Consider the following 21960-nt stretch of genomic DNA (forward strand, 5'->3'; position numbering starts at 1 on the left):
ATGATACCATGCTTATGGCAGAAAGTGAAGACGAACTAAAAAGCCTCGTGATGAAAGTGAAAGAGGAGAGTGAAAAAGTTGGCTTAAAGCTCAACATGCAGAAAATGAAGATCATGGCATCTGGTCCCATCACTTCATGAGAAATAGGTGGGGAAACAGTGTCAGACTTTATTTTTTTGGGCTCCCAAATCACTGCAGATGGTGACTGCGGCCATGAAATTAAAAGACGCTTACTCCTTGGAAGAAAAGTTATGACCAACCTAGATAGCATATTGAAAAACAGAGACATCACTTTGCCAACAAAGGTCCGTCTAGTCAAGGCTATGGTTTTTCCAGTGGTCATGTATGGATGTGAGAGTTGGACTGTGAAGAAAGCTGAGTGCCAAAGAATTGATGCTTTTGAACTGTGGTGTTGGAGAAGACTCTTGAGAGTCCCTTGGACTGCAAGGAGATCCAGCCAGTCCATTCTGAAGGAGATCAGCCCTGGGATTTCTTTGGAAGGAATGATGCTAAAGCGGAAACTCCAGTACTTTGGCCACCTCATGCGAAGAGTTGACTTATTGGAAAAGACTCTGATGCTGGGAGGGATTGGGGGCAGGAGGAGAAGGGGACAACTGAGGATGAGATGGCTGGATGGCATCGCCCACTCGATGGAGGTGAGTTTGAGTGAACTCCGGGAGATGATGGACAGGGAGGCCTGGCATGCTGCGATTCATGGGGTCACAAAGAGTTGGACACGACTGAGCGACTGAACTGAGCTGAACTGATTACAGTTTAAGTGAGCAGGTCTAAAGTAAGGAGGTATCATTTTATTGGTCTGAGGCAGCTTCTGCCCATTTCTAATTGTTTTTCATAAAAATTCATGACATCATCCCATAGGATCTCAGTAAGTGCAGTTTATGGTAATTTGGCTGAATTTGCTCAGTAGATATTAATAGATGCTGTAAGCCAGGCCTTACATCGTTCACCTACAATCAACAAGAGGAGAGATGAATCTTGACAAACTCCTAGTTAGCAAGGCTGACGAGAGCTAAACGTGAATTTATAATGGGTTCAAACTGCAGTCCTTAAGGTATTTCCTTAATAAGGATACAAAACTGAAAAGCTGCACCTGGCCTACTGATCAAAGTCCGACTGCTGGCCCAGGCTCAACACAGCGCGAGCCCAACCTAGCCCCTTTCAGACACTGCCTCTTTCATCCCGCCCGCCGACCACCAGAGTCGGGGACTCGAGCCCCACGACTCCCATAGACTCCCAGTCCCCACCCCACTAGCACTTCAGCTTGAACTCCTAAAAGCGCCGGGAGGGGGAGAGAAAAAAGGGTGTGGGAAAGGCCCGCAGTCACGTGCCCCGAGCCGGCCATCTTCCGCTTTCGTCACTTCCTGGTGCAACCGTCGCTTCTGTCCGGGTGGGCTCTGGGCGCATTCGGTGCATCCTCACTGCGTCTGACAGTCTGTGCAACTGCCCCTTCCCTGTTCCCAGCGGGAGGGACATGAGTGTCCCTGGGCCGCCTTCCCCGGACGGGGTCCTGGCAGGGCCACCCGAAGTCCTGGAGGCCGGGGACCTGACGCCAGGTAAGTGCTATTGGGCCGGGAGGGCGGTCTGACCCAAGTGGGTGGTTCTCCGGGCTGCCCAGCTGGAGTAAGTTGCTTTCAGCAGCTGCTGACCCGAGACTGGCCGCGGGGCGGAATAAGGGAACCTTGCCCTGCCGGCCTTTCTGCCCAGAGGAGGGGGCGGGAAACGAGATCTGGGGGTGGAGGGAGGGGTGGGAAAAAACGGCGTTTGGGGTGCTGTTCGTGGGGGTTGAAAGTGAAGCCATTCTGAATCTGCTTATTGACTGCAGCACACTGTTGGCTATTTGTTACAAGTTAGTGGTTGAAGATGGATTTGCCAGGATGATTGGTTTGTTATTCAGAGAGCTGAGGTATCCGGTATTACTGACCACTCACTCATGAAATGCTTGTCTTGCTTGTTGACCTTATTGCATCCCTGTTCCATTCAGCAGTCTTTCTCAGCCCGAATTCAAGGAAAGGTTTAAACCTGAATGGCCTAAGGCATCTACTGAATGTAATGAATCGACTTGTTCTGCATCCATAGTGGTACTGCCTATGTGTATGTACCATCCTTGGGAGAATTGAGAAACAGTTTGTGTGTTCTGTGGTTCAGATGAGGAACCCTAGATAAGAAAGGCTGTAGGACTTTGGACGTGCCTTTACTTGTACTTCCTGTTCCAGAAACGTAGAACTTACCGCGAAGCTGATAGCTCTCAGCTCTTCCCTGGTCATACTTTTCCTCAGTGATCTCCCTCTTCACACCTTCATAAGTTTCTTCTATAAATATGACTTCCTTGTATGTAAATGCATATTGGGTCTCTCTGCTGCTTGCTCCTCCATCTGCTTTCTGGGTACTTTAACATGGTCATTTTGCACTAATCTTACCCTACAGCATGTACTTAAGTAAATATAGATTTCTGATCCTATTAATGGTGCCAAGTCATGATCTCTTGAAACTTTGACATTATTCTTAACTCTTTCCTCCCACCCCTGTTTATTCCAAGGGATTCTGCCCTACAATTTCCTTCTCCCTTTTGTATTTTCACCCTTTAACAATAACAGTTGTAAGGCTAGTCCAGCTCCAGTCTCTTATTCTTCCATCCCATCTATCACACTGTCACATCACTGCCCCAAGATCTGGGTCCCATCATGTCACTTACTTGCTTGGAAACCATAAATGGCTCCTTACTAAATTAAGGGCCAAACACATTAGCTTGGCACTCAAGGGTGGCCATTGCTGGCTGCATTAGTCTTAGAGCTACTATTCAGCTCACTACTGAATCTCTCTCATGCTCCAGACACCCCGAACTAACCTCTCTTTCCAGAGCCATCCTATGCTTCTTCCTTTCCTCTTGTTGCACCCCTTTTTCTCCAGTCTTAGAATTCTTCCCCATTTGGAGATAGCCCTCTGTAGGTTGTTGGTGGAAGTGTAAATTGGTGCCATCTCTTAGGAAGGTAGTTTTCCAGTGTCTGTTAACAAATGCATAAACCCCTTGTCCCATTAACCTAGTTCTAAGAATTTATTCTACAGAAACAGTGACATGAATATGCAAAGACAAGCACAGCTCACTGCAACATTGTTTGAAATAGCAAAAAGTGAAATAGATGGCTTATTTTCTGTAGGTGTCTTAGTCTACTTGGGCTGCTGTAACAAAATAACATAGACTGGGTGGCTTAAACAACAGACATTCATTCCTTGAAGTTCTGGAGGCTGTGAAGTCCAAGGTGTAGGTGTGAGCAAAATACATTCCTGCCGAGGACACTCTTCAGATCTTGCAGATGGCTGCCTTCTGCTGTGCCCTCACAGGGTGGAAAGAGAGAGTACTGGTCTCTCTTCTTATTTTAAGGCCAGTATTCCCATCATAGGGGCCCTACACTTACACACCATCTAAACAATTGTTTCCCTGAGACTCCCACCTCCAAATACCTTTACATTGGAGGTTAGGACTTCAGTGTATACATTTTGGGGGAGGACACAAACATTCAGTCCATGACAGCAGGAAACTGGTTACACAAAATATGGTAGAATTGTATTATGTTAAAAACAATGGAGTAAATTCATATATGTTGATACAGATAATACCTGAGATACATATTTATGAGAAAAGTTACCGTATAAGCAATATTTCATTTGTGATAAAAACAGCGTTTAAGCATGAGTTTGCAAAGACAATTTCTTGAGGGCTATTTAAGAAAACTCCAGAGTGACTCTGGAGTAAGATAGCGAGAAGGCATATTTTTACTTTTCAGGTTATGCCCTGTTCTGTTGTATTTTAAGTTTTTTACAATGAGTAACATTTAAAAAGAAAGAAAAAAGAAAGAAATGAAAATTCTATCCCGTTCTTCAAGCTTCAACTCAAATGCCCACACCTCCTTTAGAATTGTTCCCCAATATCCCTGGTGAAAGTAATCTTTCTCACATCCAAGGGCACCTCTCACATTCTCTGATTCCCCTGTATTGAGCCCTTTCAGGGAAGGGGACTTGCCTCATTTATTGTTGTAACCTCAGAAACTACTGCATACAGCATACGTGCAGCAAAAGTTTCTTGTCCCTGACAATAAAGCACCTTGAACTTAGGGAATAAATGTGTGTAAAAGACGAGTAACAGACTCTTCCAAATACTAACCAGAAGTCTGGGGTGGGGCGGAGGGAGGGTAGTGTCTGTGAATTAAAATGTTTATATAGCATAAGGAAGGTGTACTGGTTCTTTTTCCTTAAGGTTGAAATATTCTTATTTGTTTCTGCTTATCTGTGATCCTTTTGTTTTCTGTATTTTTTTAAAGAGAGTTGCTGCTGTTTGCACTATTTTGTAAAGAAGCCTTTAGCAGTGGCATGAATCATCAGATATATTTTATTAGGTTCCCATCTGATGGTACATCAATGGCAATATCTGTACATACTTTACTTTTCCCATTACATTTTTATTTCATTTGTGGAGTGCTTCAGTTTCTAGCTAGCTCTTGTTTTAATATTGCCTTGCAACCTAGGGAAATCCAGTTTGTTCATGTGTTTCTCAGGATCCAAATAAAAACCATGCTATTTTATTTTGATCTCTAAAAGCTAATTTTGAATATATGACAGCCTGTTGTTTTTCTCAGTCTTGCCAAAATTTAAATCTGTGGTAAAAACTATACTTGGAAAAGAGCTATAAACAATGTATTGTGGTAAATGTATTCTATATAATGACCTAATTTGATATTACAGGTTATTACCAGATTATGATTAAAGATAGGTATTTCAGAGTTTAATATTAATTTTGAAATGCTTTGGACTACAGTTTTAATAATGTGACCATTCACTTTTTTTTTTTTCATTCTAGACCAGTGATTCTAAAATCTTACAATTCATTGAACCCTAGTTAGAAAATGTTTTGTATTTTTCTTGGTACGAGTAGTGATTGATGGGTATTCATATTAGACATTTTTGAATGCCTAGCACAGTGCTTACACTGTTATTATTCAAAGGAAGAGCTGGCATCATGTCTAGATTTACACAGTGATGATTACTATACACTATTTTCTATGATAAATTAAGATGAATCTCAAGAGAGGAGAAATTCTTAGAAAATCTCTCTCCTGCTCTCTGAAAGCTGACAAAACAACTGTCCTTTACATGTAAGTAATATATCAGGCTGTCTGCAAAATAAATGTTCATCCATTTCAATCCATCGACTTGAAAGAAATATTTTTAGGCATTGCATTTAAAATATGTATAATTTGGAAAAGAAGAATTTCTTGCTTCCATTCAGTGATTATTCCTTCCTTTTAGGCCTCAGACTCCTTTAATAATTCATTGAAAACTCTAAATCCTCTACCCTGAAAAATACATAAACATGGAAATTGCACGTGTTAATGTTCTTTTAATCTAGACATAACCTTGTGCTAGTAACTTAAAAATATTTTTTGAGTGCTCATAGCTTAATTTATAGAGGCTTCTCAGAAAGTAAAAATTAAAAAAAAAAAGATACTTATAGTATCCTGTGTGTGTACTGTGAGCTCACTGCCAGCCTCCTTCCCCCCATCCCTACTACTCTCTTATCCCTGTGTCAGTTTAAAAGTTTCCTAAATATGATCTTTTGCTCGGGGACAGGTTTAAGTGACACTTCTCCAGATGAAGGGTTAATAGAGGACTTGGCCGTAGAAGATAAGGCCGTGGAGCAGCTGGCAGAAGGCTTGCTTTCTCACTACTTGCCAGACCTGCAGAGATCGAAACAAGCTCTCCAGGAACTCACGTGAGCCGGCGAAAACCACTGACACCTCTCTCCCCTCTGGCATAGTCATAGTTCACTGTATAAGTAACGTATATACTGTATTAGGGGTATATTTTATAGCATATAATACCATAGAGTATTTCTTTATCTTTTGTGATAGCAAATGGACATGGAGTAGTTAAATTACACACATACTATCCTGTGATTTAAATGTAAAAAGTGAGATGAATGCTCCTAGAGTATTTGGTGTCTTCTAAGAAGTACGCCTAAATCTTATCTAGATGCTGATTAGTTTTGGTTTCTCACCACCATTTTAAGAAAGTACTGTCTCTTGGGAATGTTGCAAATGGGTTTATGTCTATTTCTGAGTAGAGCTGCAAAATTGTCTCCATGAGAGTCACATTTGTTTTCTATTGTTGGTTCACATGAGTTGCCAGAAAGTTCTAATTACCTCTTCTTGAGATGACCCATTTCAGTCCTAGTTAATGGAATGGAGCTCTACTAGCTAACTAAAAGATTGGGGAATAAGCTAAGAGACGAACAGGATAAGGGAGAATGGAACCCATAGTGTGTGATCAGAGTGTGAGCCCAGAGTGTGATCAGTATGCAGAAATTATACTCTGACTTTATCAGTTTCCACCCAGAAACAAATACCTGAGCTTCTAATTCCTCTTGGGTTAGGACCTCTCTGAATTGCCCACACTGGCCTATTATTTCTTTTTTGTGGTGGTCAGCTTTAAACTCGCTATGAACAGCTGCTGCACCAAGGCTTACTCTTTGAAAACTAATCTCACAAGCCTTTATTAGGTCAAAAGGAGAGGAGTAATCAACAATGTTGTCCATTTTGTAAATATTAGTAACCAATGTTAAAATCCTTGGGTTTGAAGATGATAAATGAGTACAAAGATGATACTGTGTTCTATTACATGTGGTACCCTACTGTAGTTAAGGGAGTTTGTAACATTCTTAGTTTTCTGCTAGTTCCAAGTGAGATATTTTTTTATTCCTTGTGTGTGTTATGTCTTGTATTTTAACACCAGTCAGTGCTTGTGGCAGAAAAGTCATAAAGATTTTGTGAGTGAGTTTGGATGATGTGTGATAGACTGAAGGAGGGTAAGCAACTCTGCAAGCAAAGCACATTAGAGAACACTTTATGTATAAAAAGCTGGGAATCAAGTAAATGGAAAGTGTAATTGGTGAGGACATTGGCTGAAATTTAGTGTTTGAACAGCCCCATTTATCTTCTTAGGCATCTGGACAATGATGATGAGGATGATAGTAATTTCAGCTACTGTTTATAACAATTGAATATGATAAATAAGCAGTTAGTAAAGTTCTTAAGTGTTAAGGAAAGATAAGCACTCATTGTGCCAGCAAATTTGGAAAACTCAGCAGTGGCCACAGGACTGGAAAAGGTCAGTTTTCATTCCAATCCCAAAGAGAGGCAATGTCAAAGAATGCTCAAACTACTGCACAATTGCACTCATCCCCATGCTAGCAAAGTAATGCTCAAAATTCTCCAAGCCAGGCTTCAACGGTACGTGAACCGTGAACTTCCAGATGTTCAAGCTGGATTTAGAAAAGGCAGAGAACCAGAGATCAAATTGCCAACATCCGTTGGATCATTGAAAAAGCAAGAGAGATCCAGAAAAACATCTACTTCTGCTTCATTGACTACGCTAAAGCCTTGGACTAGGTGGATCACAACAAACTGGAAAAATCATAAAGAGATGGGAATCCCAGACCACCTGACTTGTCTCCTGAGAAATCTGTATGCTGGTCAAAAAGCAATAGTTAGAACTGGACGTGGAACAACAGACTGGTTCCCAGTCAGGAAAGGAGTACGTCAAGGCTGTATATTGTCACCTTGCTTATTTAACTTATATGCAGAGTACATCATGAGAAATGCTGGGCTGGATGAATCAAGCTGGAATCAAGATTGTTGGGAAAAATATCAATAACCTCAGATATGCAGATGACACCACCCTTATGGCATAAAGAGAAGAAGAACTAAAGAGCCTCTTGATGAAAGTGAAAGAGGAGAGTGAAAAAGCTGGCTTAAAACTCAGCATTCAGAAAACTAAGATCATGGCATCTGATCCCATTGCTTCATGGTAAATAGATGGGGAAACAGTGGAAACAGTGTCAGACTTTATTGTTTTGGGCTCCAAAATCACCGCAGAGGATAACTACAGCCATAAAATTAAAAGACGCTTGCTCCTTGAAAGAAAAACTATGACCAACCTAGACAGCATATTAAAAAGCAGAGATACTACTTTGCTGACAAAGGTCTGTCTAGTCAAAGCTATGGTTTTTCCAGTAGTCATGTATAGATGTGAGAGTTGGATTATAAAGAAAGCTGAGCACTGAAGAACTGATGCTTTTGAACTGTGGTGTTGAAGACTCTTGAGAGTCCGTTGGACTGCAAGGAGATCCAACCAGTCAATCCTAAAGGAAATCAGTCCTAAATATTCATTGGAATATTCATTGGAAACTGATGTTGAGGCTGAAACTCCAATACTTTGTCCACCTGATGTGAAGAACTAACTCATTGGAAAAGACCCTGATGCTGGGAAAGATTGAAGGTGGGAGGAGAAGAGGACGGACGACAGAGGATTAGATGGTTGGATGGCATTGCTGACTTGATAGACATGAGTTTGAGTAACCTCCAGGAGTTGCTGATGGACAGGGAAGCCTGTCGTGGTGCAGTCCTTGGAGTCGCAAAGAGTTTTGCATGACTGAGCTACTGAACTGAACTGAGCTGAAGCAAACTTCAGAGAAAGAAAAAAGAAATTTATGGGTCAAGTTAAGCGCTTTCTAGACTATTCCGTTGATCAGTGTTTCTGTTCTTTCAGTAATACCATGCTATCTTGATTTTTGTAGTTTCTGTAATGAAATTTGAAATTTGGTAATGTAAGTAATATAAGTCTTCCAGTTTTATTTTTCTTCTGTATGTCTTGGCTAGTCTGGGTCTTTGGCTTTCCATGTGAATTTTGGAGTCAGTTTGTTGACATCTACAAAATAACTTGCTGGGATTTAGCTTGAGATTGCATTGACCCTATGGATCAAGTTGGGAAGAATTGATATCTTAGCATGTTGAGTTTTTTATTCCATGTACTTAGACTATCTCTTCCGTATTTAGATCTCATTTATTTCTTTCATTAGAATTTAATAGTTTTTACATATAGAGCCTATATGTATTTTGTTAGATTTATACCAAAGTATATTTTATTTGACAGGGATTATTGTCAGTGGTATTGATTTTTTATTCTAATTATGCATTGCTGATATGTATGAAAGCGGCTGACTTTTGTATGTTAACTTTGTATTCTGAAACCTTGCTGTATCCATATTTTCATTCCTGATTTTCTTCTGTTGTTGATTCTTTGGGATTTTCCACAGAGGCAATCATGTTTTCTGTGAATAAAGACAGTTTTATTTCTTCCTTTCTAATTGTATGCTTTTTATTTCCTTTTCTCGTCTTTCTGCATTAGGACTTCTGATACAGTGTTGCCTAGGATTACTGAGTGGACTTTCTTTTCTTGCTCCTGATCTTTAGGTGGAAAGCATCTAGTTTCTTACTAGATGCTGTGGCTATTATTATTTTTTTTAAAAGATATTCTTTATCAAGTTGAAGAAGTTTCTCTCTTCCTAATTTGATGAGAATGTTTTTAATCATGAATGTGTGTTGGACTTTGTCAAATGCTTTTTCTGCATCTGATAAGACGATATGGTTTTTCTTCTTTAACCAGTTGATGTGGGTTTCATTGATTGATTTTCAAATGCTGAACCAGCTTTGTGTATTTGGAATAAATCCCACTTGGCTGTGGTATATAATTCTTTTTTGTATATTGCGGGATTTGATTTGTTGGTATTTTGTTGAGGATTTTTGCATCTATATGTTTTGTGAAAGATAATGGTCTATAGTTTTCCTTTCTTGTAATGTCTTTATCTGGTTTTGACTTTAGGATAATGCTGGCCTCATAGAATGAATTGGAAAGTGCCCCCTTTGCTTCCATTTCTAAAGGAGAGTGTGGAAAATTGGTATAATTTCCTCCTTAAATGCTTGATAGAAACTGTCAGTGAAGTCATCTTTCCTGGTACTTTCATTTCTGGAAAGTTGCTAATTATAAGTATAGGCCTACTTAGATGATCTGTTTCTCCTTGTGTGAGTTTTTGTAGTTTGTGTCTTTCAAGGAATTAGTCATTTCCATTCTAAGTTATCAAATTTGTGGGCATAGAGCTATCTGTAGTATTCCTTTATTATCCTTTTTAACATCCATGGGAAAAGTAGCAATGACTCCCTTTCCATAAATTATGTTAGTGATTTGAGTCTTCTTTCTCTTTTTCTTTGTTAATTTAGCTGGAAGGTTATCAATTTTATCAATCTTTTTGGAAGAACCCACTTTTGGTTTCTTTCTGTTTTTATGTTTTCCAGTTGTAACACCGTGGTTTTGCTGTCCTACTTGTCTTGGATCGTTGACTTGCTGAGTTCTCCTCTCATCCATTCAGTGTTTCACCCTCTGTTGTCTCCGGTCAGAGCTGAAGGGACACTTATGACCTGTGCGGTTTGTGTGCTGAATGAGATGTTATAACTGCCCTTCAGTCTCTTCATTGCTATTGCTTTTTGTCATCATTGTTTTCTGTTTAACATAGTTTTGGAAGCCCATCATGTCATACCTTTGTTTGTCTATATTAGTCTTCACAGTATTTGATTAAATGACACCCCCCCCACCTCCCCCAGTGTCACTTATTCCTGTGATCCTGGCATTGGTTGATCTGGAGGAGAATATCAGAGAAGTTGGTTTCTCTTCCTCAATTTCAATGAGAAATCTTAGAAATTACCTGATGTGACCTTCTTACTTTGTAAATGAATTTAGGTCCAGAAAAACTAAATTTCCAAGATCACACAACTGGCTATTATCCCTTGATACTACATTTTTCCCAGCTCTAATCTAAAAATTCATGACTTCTTTTCCTTTATGGTAATGTTACAATTTTAATATATATAAAACATCAGATTTCTTGGGCAAGATAGTATAAAAAACTTTTTCAGGGATAATACAGAGAGTTGCTAGAAATAAGTAATAAAATAATTAAAAATGGTTTGATGTTACTGGAATCTGAAATTGAGGCCAGAATAAAAGACATATTTGGTTATCAGAGTGTGGCTTTGGAATATTATTTTGAAAAAGATTATGTTAAACTAAATAAGCGTTGGAAAGTCAATAAATTTCCAACTTAATCTACTCTTAACATTAACCAAGATGAATGTGATTCCTTTTACTGAACCATCACTTAAAGTATATAGAGTTTATTTTGGCTGTATGCTTTTGTTTCAGACAGAACCAAGTTGTATTATTAGACACACTGGAACAAGAAATTTCAAAATTTAAAGAATGTCATTCTATGTTGGACATTAATGCTTTGGTAAGTATGATTTGGGGGTTTCCCAGGTGGCTCAGTGGTAAAAAATCACCTGCCGATGCAGGAGCCACAGGAGACGTGGGTTCAGTCCCTGTGTCGGGAGGATCCATTGGAGGAGGAATTGGCAACCCACTCCAGAATTCTTGCCTGAATAATCCTGTGGATAGAGGACCTTGATGGGTTACAGTCCATGGGATCGCAAAGAGTCAGCACTTACTCTCAAGTATGATTTAGTTGACAACAGCTTAGAGACAGGTTGTTTTAGAAATAGTTTTATCCTCCTGATTTTGTACTGATGTATGTTTGAGATTTTTTTTCTCTAATTTTTAAAATTTAGAATGTGTTGTTTAACAGGAAACCTTGATTTACTTTACTGGATCTTCTATTGTCTTGAATTGTTAACTTTCAAATGTTAAACTTGTGATAGGAAATTGAACTTGTATATGAAAGTCTGGAATAGATCTGCTCATAAGTAAAGACTAATAAAGAAAAGTAAATGTAAGGAATTTTGGGGGTGCTGTTTTTCCCCTTAAGGAAGACCATCTCTCTTTATCAAGTACATGGTTTTTAAAATTAGCATTTATTTAATTGTATGGCATTTTTGTAATGCTATAGCAAATTAATGCTGAAAGAGACTGTTTGACAGTCCTTGAGGGACCCTTTATATCTTTCAATATAAGTGACAACAGTTGCATTTTGCCAGAAGCTTTTTAACTTTTTGATGAGAGGAACTGATATACTTTATTTTAAGAAATGGGGAATTGACAGAAATAAGGAACTTGTGGCTACCTTTCTCTTTACCCTGAACATTAGAAATAGTGTAGTTTGCATGATTTTGTGGGCTTTCTTATATATGTCAAAAAATGGACTTTCCATTGGAAAAATGTGGCTGATTAATGTTTTCCTTTTATAACAATCAAATCAAGTCCACCTTCTCTAGTGTTAGGCAGTGACGTGTGGTTGTAAATACAAAGTCTTCTAGTCAGTGGTCCCTGATTTGTGAAGGAAGTGGGCAAAACCCACCAACTTTTGTCTTTCCCACTGAGTTCATATAGCAGCAGAGCACATATTTGTTGAATGAATTAAGGATAAATGAAAGACCCAAGCAGATGTAATACTGTTGCTTCCATCTGAAGGGGCAGAAACTAAGTCTTCCTCTTTTTCCTTCTCTTAGCCCAAGAGTGGTTTTGATTGTCATGCAGGAATTGATAATAGAAGGCCAGAAAGAGAAAGAGGGTCTGTAAGCTCTCGAGCTCATCAGACCCTGACTTGACTTGTAGCTACATTAAGGCTGCTAAGCTCACCACTGACACATCTTTCATTTTTGTTACCTGATCTTCTCTCTCTGTTACCTTGCTTCCTGAGAAAGAAGTGCTTTTTTCCTTCTCTCCTATCTCTGGCTGAAATGGAAAGTCTGTACATCATTCATTGGGAAGAAAAGTGTCCTTACGGAGATTGTTCTCCTTGGTCTGACTTCAGCAGCCCAAAGAACATGACCAAACTTGTCCACAGCCTTCTCAGGGCTCTCTGGCCACAGCTTGGTTTTTCCAGATGGGCAGACACAACCGTCCTGTGTACCCTGCTCGGTCTTTCCCTTGTACAGAGTGTTTTACTTTTCTTGAATGAAACTGGTACCATTGTTGGATAGTCTTACTAAAATTTCAGGATTATACTGCATGTTTTTAAGGCAAAATGTTATCTGTACAGAATATAAATGTCTATGTTTAGTAACTTTTTAATCAGTCTGAACTGAATCCAGTATTCTCAAAAGCCCTACTAGTGGTTTAAATTAAATTTAAACTTTTGGAATTAAAATGTGGAGATAATTAAAGCTTCAAAAGTTTTGACTAATTTAGGAAGAATGAGCTATAACTTAGATATTGGTTTATTCATCCATTTTGATATTTCAGTCTGTTTTAAGTTGACTTTTCATTTTACTTTTCCATCTTAAGTTCACTGAAGCTAAACACTATCATGCCAAGTTGGTGAATATAAGAAAAGAGATGCTGATGCTTCATGAAAAGACATCAAAGTTAAAAGTGAGTTGAAAATTCTTTTTACAGTCTTTACAGAAGTAGAGGATTGTCTCTTTTTCTTCAGAATTCATTTTCTGACTTTTTATATATTCATATACAATCACACACTTAATTCATGGTACATTAGTTTCTTTTAAAACACATTCTTATGAACCCCACTGGGTTTTTCTACTAATAACTGGGCTGGTGGGCTCACATTCTCTGAATATGTCACTGTAATTGTCATTCATAGGAGTTTTGAGTAACAAACTTTTTGTATCAAGGAGACTTTAAATTACCCAGAACATTAAAAATTATGAATCACTATATTGTATACCTATAACTTATATTGTACAGCAACTATACTTCAATAAAAAAATTGCCCAGGACAAATTTTAAAGTTAAATATGAAATTTATTACTATATAAAAGCACCATTACTTAAATTTTTTTTAATTTTTAAAGGTTATTTTCCATTTTCAGTTGTTACTAAATATTGGCTATATTCCCCCTGTTGTAACAGCACGTCTTTGAGCCTGTCTCACACCTAGTCATTTGTACCTCCCAGTTACATCTGCCCATAACCACTAGCACTACTGCTTTTAAACTAGGCCATAACCTATAAGCCTTTTGTTCTCTTGGCTTTTAATTTTTTTTTTTTTTTGACTTAGAAAAGAGCACTTAAACTGCAGCAAAAGAGGCAAAAAGAAGAGTTGGAAAGGGAGCAGCAACGAGAGAAGGAATTTGAAAGAGAAAAGCAGTTAACTGCCAAACCAGCTAAAAGGACGTGAGAAGTCAGATGTTGGTATCCTTCCTTTTCCTATTCTGGATTTAAGATGATCCGGTGTAGACTTAATGTTAAGGTAGTGCCTTATACCACTGTGTTCTGTTTTGAAATCCTTTTCCAGGAGTGCTATCTCTCTTCATTTCAGCCTTTCAAGAAGCTTAGAAGACATAATGTCGCCTGGTTTGGATATTTGTATAATTTTTCAACTTTGTTTTGCTTAATTTTTAAATTCATTGTTTTGGCCTTAGGTCATTTATAAACCGAAAAATGGTTTGATTGTTTTAATAGTCTAGACTCTTTAAGTGGTTAAAATTTATTATGCATTGTTTAGCTTCTTAAAAACTGTGGATTTGAAAGTTTCAGTTTCTTATTTTATGAAATGATTTGCCTTTCTGACAATACAATACTGGGTTTTCGCAGTTGCCTTTTCATTGTTTGGTTAAGAAATGCCAACTGTTTAATCACATATGCCACTGGAAAAGAGGTGGTATAAGCCTTTGTGAAGAATGTGATAGAAAAGTATGTACACAGGAAATATTAGCATCTTAGACATAGGCTAGGTGAACAAGATGCCATAGAGGTTCCACTGACCGTATACTTTTATCTGCTTCCTAGCTTTGTTGTTGCTGTTTAGTTCTTACGCAGTTCTTGGGTTCAAAGTAGATTATATCTATTCCTAAAATTGGGTGAGGGTGGTGTAGCTTTCACACAAATGCACTTAAATATTCATAAGTTTTAGTCATCACACTCTGTGAGATATACAGTTGTGAAGTTGATAAGATAATGAACTTGACTTTTCAAGTGGAAAGTGTTACTGTTATTTCCAGCTATCCTCTGATTTGCTGTGTGGCCTTACATGTGTACTTTTTTGTGGTTTAAAAAAAAATTCTTCAAGTAGAATTATACATGGCAACTATCCATTTTACAGATAATGACAAAAGTGGTGGAAAACTAGTGAATAGCTTCTTCACAAAGGAGGCAGCATGATATCCTTAGTGTTTTCTAGATTCCCCCCCCCCCAGTATTAAATGTAGAAATTTATTATGTGAGGGAAATATTATGAAGTTTCATTATTTTAAATGGAGCATGTATTGTCCACTTTTTTAGTATTATTTAATATCCAACTGATGTCCAATCTCTGTTGCACACAGACTGTACACACAGAGTAGGTTAGGTTACAGATTATGATTAGAATGTGTGTCTCTCATTAACTACATTACATTTGGTGGGCTGGAAGCACGACCCCTGATCACATCTCAGGATGGAGAAAGCATTTAGATTTATGTTAAGTGCTAAGAACCAGTCTGTTTAAAGATTTTTCCTTCTTTAGTGAGTGAATTATGATCTCACAGTTCACTTGACTTTGACCTTATGTGTAAGAGTAGAAATATATTTTAAAGGCTATGTGTTACCCTCAAAACACTAGTTAAAACTACAGGGGTGGCAGGATCATGAGTACTGGCAGAATGACGCCACCTAAACTGCTGAACGTGCTCATTTGCAACCTGACAAAGTCCGTGCATTGTTTCTTAAGAGTGGTTTGTGGCCCACCTTCAAAGATTATTTGAAATACTGGTTCTTGGACACCATTCTCAAACTGCTGAAGCAAATCTGTTTGTTTTTCTTTCTTTTTTTTTTTTCCTGTTTTTTAAAAAAGTTTTGTCAAGTGACTCAGATGTACTTTATAAGTTGAGAACCACTAGTCTGGTGATCCAGGTCAGAGTCTTCCGCTCTAGGCTGCATATTATCACCAGGAAACTAAAAAAAAAAAAGTTTCTGAAAGATTTTTACTCGTTAGTTCTTAGATAGGGCCCATGCACATTTTAAGGACCCTCCTAGATATAAGCCTGATTCAAGGAACCACTGGTTGAGACTTTGTAGTGATTTAGATTTATAAGGAATAAAATAATGTGAAAGCTACCCAGTAACTCTTGGGGTTACTCTTATGAATAAATTCTTAAACTACTGCTTTTGATACGAAGTCAGATTTAAGACTGAAATAAATATGAAATAGGTATAGAATTCTGGTAAATTGAATTTTTGTGATCTATTTTAAAGCAGATCATGTTTATTGAATGAATGGCAAGATACATGTATTTTTAGAAATGTGTTTCCGTTTTGAAGATTTCTTAAAATGTTGAGAATATGTATTGGCATCCCCTATTTTGGGGGCTTCCCAGGTGAAGCAGCAGTAAAGAACCCGCTTGCCAATGCAGAAGACTTTTGTAAGAGACTTGGGTTTGATCCCTGGTTTGGGAAGTTTCCCTGGAGAAGGAAATGGCAACCCACTCTAGTATTCTTGCCTGGAAAATGCCATGGACAGAGGAGCCTGGTGAGCCCCAGTCCATGGGGTTTTAAAGAGTCTGACACTACTGAGCAACTGAGCACGCACCACTATTTTTAGGTCAATTGTAAAACAGAAGTACTGTTACGTTGGTAATTAAAATCTAAAACTTTTAGCTGTATTTCAGTAGCATACACACATATCTTGCTGACTAAAACTGAGCAGAACCCTTAAATTAGTCTTGCTGTTTTTTGTACAAAATAATGAATTGGTACTTGAGTTGAAAAAAATTGCCTTTGGTATTTTGTTTGGAAAAAACCGCCTTTGTTTTGATTATGTTTGTATATGTTTCAGTACGTATATCATATACATACTAAAGTGATGGGAGTTAATCTTGTATTTACTTTGCAGGAAATATCATGTAAATATGCAGACGTTGAATGTAGTATGGATTGTGTCTGCAGTGAGCTTTTTGGTGGGTACAGTTTATATGTGCCAATTATATACCCTCATATACTTGTCTGATTTTGAGCTTGTAAAAATGAGAACTCGTTTTTACACATTTAATAAAGGAAAAAAGGTCTGTGAATTATCCAGTATCATCTGTCAAGCACTGGTGTGCACACAGCCCTGTGCGCTTTATGTACTTTATTCAGACATTCTGTTCCTTTGCTTTCCTCTGCTGTCATCTTCCTCTCAGTGTTCTCTGTAGGTGTCTCACAGAATGACTGGTCTGCTCATGAGATCCTTTTCAACAAGGTGATGGCAAGTGTCACGAAAAGATTCTAGCTGAAACAACCCAACTTTATAAAATTCTTCACTATTTGAGAATAAGTTATACTTTCAGTGGTTTGGTAAAAAGTGCTTCATGAAGACCATACATAGCCTGTGGAAACTCCAACTATAATAGAATATTTTAGGTCAAGTTTTTTATTTTTTTAAGGTGGTAGTCCTTGGGCATCTGGAGGAGGGACTTCTGTCAATGGCTTTTGAAAGAGACATGAACTCTCATAAATTTCTCACAGAGATTTGTATATATGAGTTTCTCAGGATTGAGTCTACAGATTTCATTAGATTCTTTTACAAATAAATTATATATATATGTGTGTGTGTGTGTATATATATATATATATATATGGTTTCCTCTAAAGCAGTGATTTTTAATCATTAACATTCAGACCTCACTGTGCACATATTTTAAAAAGTAGTTTCTAGGCTTCCCTTTTGAAGGAAGATGGTTCCTATTTTATATATTTGTTGAGAAATTATTCTTGTACGGGTGACTCAGACATTTAAGATTTGTTCTAGTTTAACTCTGCTTGCATGTATGAGGCCAGGTGCCATCTAGTCTTCAGGTTAACATTTGAGTGAAACTATTCAGTAGGTTTGTTTTCAGAGCCACTAAGAGAGTTTAAGGGAGTAGTCAAGGGAGACGGTTCTAATGACTAGTTTAAAAAGCACTTAAAGCAAAAATTCCAAAGAAATACAGTGTGAAGGAAGAGCAGTCAAAGAGAAGATAAGTAAAATTTGGAGTTGGTTGAGTATGGTAGTTGAGTAAGAGAAAAGGAAAGGCTAAGACTGAAATAGAAGGAAACAGTGATGTATCTTTTGTGTACCCTGAAATAAGGGAGGCTTATAGGCATGTGAAGAAGAATAATAATATTCACCTGTTTTAGGTTAACATTTCTCCCTCCTGTCCCTTCATCTTAAAGGGAAATGGTTGTAGCTAGCTGTTCAGTCTGGTGTAGATCATGCATATTCCCAAAGCGCTTCAGGAGGCCTGCAAGGTTCAAATCTGGGTAAGTGTACATAGGTGCTGCTCACTTCCATTCCAGGTTTGACTTTTATTAGGACTTTGAAAAGGAGAGTCAAAAAGCATATTGAACTTGATACAAGGGAATAAAAATAAAATCTTAAAATCTGCTGATTTATATTTTAGTCTCATCTAGAAAATACCTTCGCAGCAACATCTAGACTGGTATTTGTCCAAATAACTATATAACATGATCTAGCCAAGTTACCGGGGCTTTCCTGGTTGCTCAGATGGTAAAGCATCTGCCTGCAATGTGGGAGACCCGTGTTCGATCCCTGGGTTGGGAAGATCCCCTGGAGAAGGAAATGGCAACCCACTCCTGTACTTTTGCCTGGAAAATCCCGTAGATGGAGGAGCCTGGTAGGCTACAGTCCATGGGGTTGCAAAGAGTCAGACACGACTGAGCCTAGTTACCACGTAAAATTAGCCATCACAGTTGAGACTGAATTGAATCTAATAGGAGAGATAAACAGATACTTAAAATAGCTATAATAAAAACCTGTGTTACATAAATGCCAAATAGGGAATATTAAAAAGATTAAGTTCCTGAGATTGTAACATGGCTTAGGAGCTGGTAATCCTTGGGTAATCCAAGCCGTTGCTTCTATTCCTGATTACATACTCTATTAGATTTAAAAAGATAGGCAGTCCCAAGCTCTTGGGAATAAAATGCGCTCAGAGATAATGTGTGTATTGGACTGTAGAAGAATAGATGCCACATCCATTGTAGCATTATTCCTTCTGTATTAACTAGGGGTCTGCTCAGTTTCCTTAAAAATGGCTTCAAGGAAGAGGTAAATAGTTTTAGAAAAGACTCAACAGATGAACACACCTTAGATTTGAAACCCGATGAAACACAGAAGGGACACTGCTGCCATCTTGTGGTGCCCTGCTCCCCTAGTCTACGAATTCTGTATTGTCTCAACCAATTTGATGAAGTTTGGCCTAAGCATTTTCAACTATAGTTTTTTTGTAAGTCCAGATTTTCTGTGTGATCTGAATTTTTGTTTAAGCAGTGAGATGTTTGAAAGTGATCTGTGAAATATTTGATAAGGTTTAAAATTACATTCTTCTAACTTTTTGAATCTTTAGTTTGATGTTAGGCTTGAACTTTCTTTCTTTCTTTTTTCCTTTCTCCAATCATATAATCTGTCATTAGCCACCATGCTTGGAATCCTGGTCTAAGAAAAGCATTCTAGGCCAAAAATAGATCTGGTTGTGGGCAAAGGTCCCAAGAGTTCTGTGCTTTGATTCACCTGACTCTTCCCCTTGGTCCTTTGTTGATAGGATCTGGGGTGAGCACCTGGCCCAAGGGCAACCAACCTATGGGCTCAGTAGTGAAAAATTAGTCTGGCAGTAAAAACTGCCTAGATGGGGACATAGAGAATCTCTTTGGCTTAATCAGTTACTGTCTTCGGAATATGTAGATCAGAGTACTCACTTTTAGTACTTGAAGGAGAAATGAGAAGATATATGGAAACAGAACAGCTGAGTGTTACGGGAGTGAGGGGAGGAGTAGGGATCCATGAATTTCTGCTTCTGAAATGGGACAAGGTCCTAGGCCCCTCAAAATGTCCTGGATCCTGAGAGCTATTTTCCTGTAAAGGCTTTGTGCGACCTGGGTGTTGGGGTTTTCTTAGCTTCCTATGGGCTTTGATTACTGGGCTAAGATTGCTATTTTCCACACATATTTTACAGTACCACCCTTCCATTCCCTACTTCCCTTATTTATGAGACAACCTTAACAGTTCTCTATTTATTACAACTTTAAGCATCTAACATTGTCATTGTCTCCTGCTATAGCATATTATATTTTTCAAATATACATTATCTAGTTTAATAAGGAACTCCGGCTTCCGAGGTGGTGCAGTGATAAAGAATCCACCTGCCAATGCAGGAGAGGCAAGAGACTTGGTTTCAATCCCTGGGTCAGGAAGATTCCCTGGAGAAGGAAATGGCAACCCACTCCAGTATTCTTGCCTGGAAAATTCCGTGGACAAAGGAACCTGACCGGCTACAGTCACGGGGTTGCAAAGAGTTGGATACGACTGAGCACACAAAGGATGCTGTTTAGGAGCTTATGTGTTTCTATGCCTGCTAATCCAGGAATTCAAGGCGGAAGGCAACACTGGCCAGCGCCCGGGTGAGTCCTGCCACTAGCCCATACTTGTTCTCATTGCTTGCTAGCATTTGTTTCGTCCAATTTCTTAGAGAATTCTCATCTCTGGCTGGATCCATAATCCCACATTTGCCTCCAGCTTATTCCCAAGCCTGAAGTTCAGAGCCCCAGATCGGCTGAGTTGCCTTCCCAGCACCATATCCTTACTAGCATTTTATCGATGAGGACATTTTGCAGTTGAGGACAGCTGAGATACACTGAGTCTGAGTAACTGCCCAGATCACACAACCACAGTTGGTGGAGTGAGATTTGATTCTGGGAAAAAGCCAAAGCTACCACATTGCTGGGGAGTTTTCCTGGGCCAGAGACCCTAGGAACAGAGATAGAAATAGGCTTACTTTAGGAGTTTTACTTTAAACCTTCTGATAAAACTATTCCAATCCCAAAGAAAGGGAATGCCAAAGAATGCTCAAACTACTGCACAATTGCACTCATCTCACATGCTAGTAAAGTAATGCTCAAAATTCTTCAAGCCAGGGTTCAGCAATACATGAACCATGAACTTCCTGATGTTCAAGCTGGTTTTAGAAAAGGCAGAGGAACCAGAGATCAAATTACCAACATCTGCTGGATCATGGAAAAAGCAAGAGAGTTCCAGCAAAACATCTACTTCTGCTTTATTGACTATGCCAAAGCCTTTGACTGTGTGGATCACAAGAAACTGTGGACAATTCTGAAAGAGATGGGAATACCAGACCACCTGACCTGCCTCTTGAGAAATCTGTATGCAGGTCAGGAAGCAACAGTTAGAACTGGACATGGAACAACAGACTGGTTCCAAATAGGAAAAGGAGTGCGTCAAGGCTGTATATTGTCACCCTGCTTATTTAACTTCTATGCAGAGTACATCATGAGAAACGCTGGACTGGAGGAAACACAAGCTGGAATCAAGATTGCTGGGAGAAATATCAATAACCTCAGATATGCAGATGACACCACCCTTATGGCAGAAAGTGAAGAGGAACTAAAAAGCCTCTTGATGAAAGTGAAAGAGGAGAGTGAAAAAGTTGTCTTAAAGCTCAACATTCAGAAAACGAAGATCATGGCATCTGGTCCCATCACTTCATGGGATATAGATGGGGAAACAGTGGAAACAGTGTCAGACTTTATTTTTTTGGGCTCCAAAATCACTGCAGATGGTGACTGCAGCCATGAAATTAAAAGACGCTTACTCCTTGAAAGAAAAGTTATGACCAACCTAGATAGTATATTCAAAAGCAGAGACATTACTTTGCCGACTAAGGTCCATCTAGTCAAGGCTATGGTTTTTCCTGTGGTCATGTATGGATGTGAGAGTTGGACTGTGAAGAAAGCTGAGTGCCGAAGAATTGATGTGTTTGAACTGTGGTGTTGGAGAAGACTCTTAAGAGTCCCTTAGACTGCAAGGAGATCCAACCAGTCCTTAGCCCTGGGATTTCTTTGGAAGGAATGATGCTAAAGCTGAAACTCCAGTACTTTGGCCACCTCATGCGAAGAGTTGACTCATTGGAAAAGACTTTGATGCTGGGAGGGATTGGGGGCAGGAGGAGAAGGGGACGACAGAGGATGAGTTGGCTGGATGGCATCACTGACTCAATGGACGTGAGTCTGAGTGAACTCCAGGAGTTGGTGATGGACAGGGAAGCCTGGCGTGCTGTGATTCATGGGGTCCTGGCGTGCTGCGATTCATGGGGTCGCAAAGAGTCAGACATG

The 21960-nt window shown here is 38.9% G+C and overlaps 1 protein-coding gene across 1 annotated transcript; it reads left to right on the top strand.

Annotated features, from left to right (window-relative positions):
- Positions 1376–16865, top strand: BLOC1S6 (biogenesis of lysosomal organelles complex 1 subunit 6). The gene is made up of 5 exons (XM_005685816.3): positions 1376–1574; positions 5644–5785; positions 11107–11194; positions 13144–13230; positions 13877–16865. Exons 1-5 carry the CDS (start codon positions 1493–1495, stop codon positions 13994–13996), a joined length of 519 nt encoding a protein of 172 aa, XP_005685873.1. The 5' UTR covers positions 1376–1492; the 3' UTR covers positions 13997–16865.

This window comes from Capra hircus, chromosome 10, assembly GCF_001704415.2.
Source record: "Capra hircus breed San Clemente chromosome 10, ASM170441v1, whole genome shotgun sequence".
In the NCBI taxonomy this organism is placed as follows: Eukaryota; Metazoa; Chordata; class Mammalia; order Artiodactyla; family Bovidae; genus Capra; species Capra hircus.

Coding starts and splice junctions, on each gene's coding strand:
- BLOC1S6 (XM_005685816.3), top strand. CDS start 1,493: ATGAGTGTCCCTGGGCCGCCTTCCCCGGACGGGGTCCTGGCAGGGCCA. Junction 1,575..5,643: donor GGCCGGGGACCTGACGCCAG/GTAAGTGCTATT, acceptor GCTCGGGGACAG/GTTTAAGTGACACTTCTCCA. Junction 13,231..13,876: donor AAAAGACATCAAAGTTAAAA/GTGAGTTGAAAA, acceptor TTTTTGACTTAG/AAAAGAGCACTTAAACTGCA.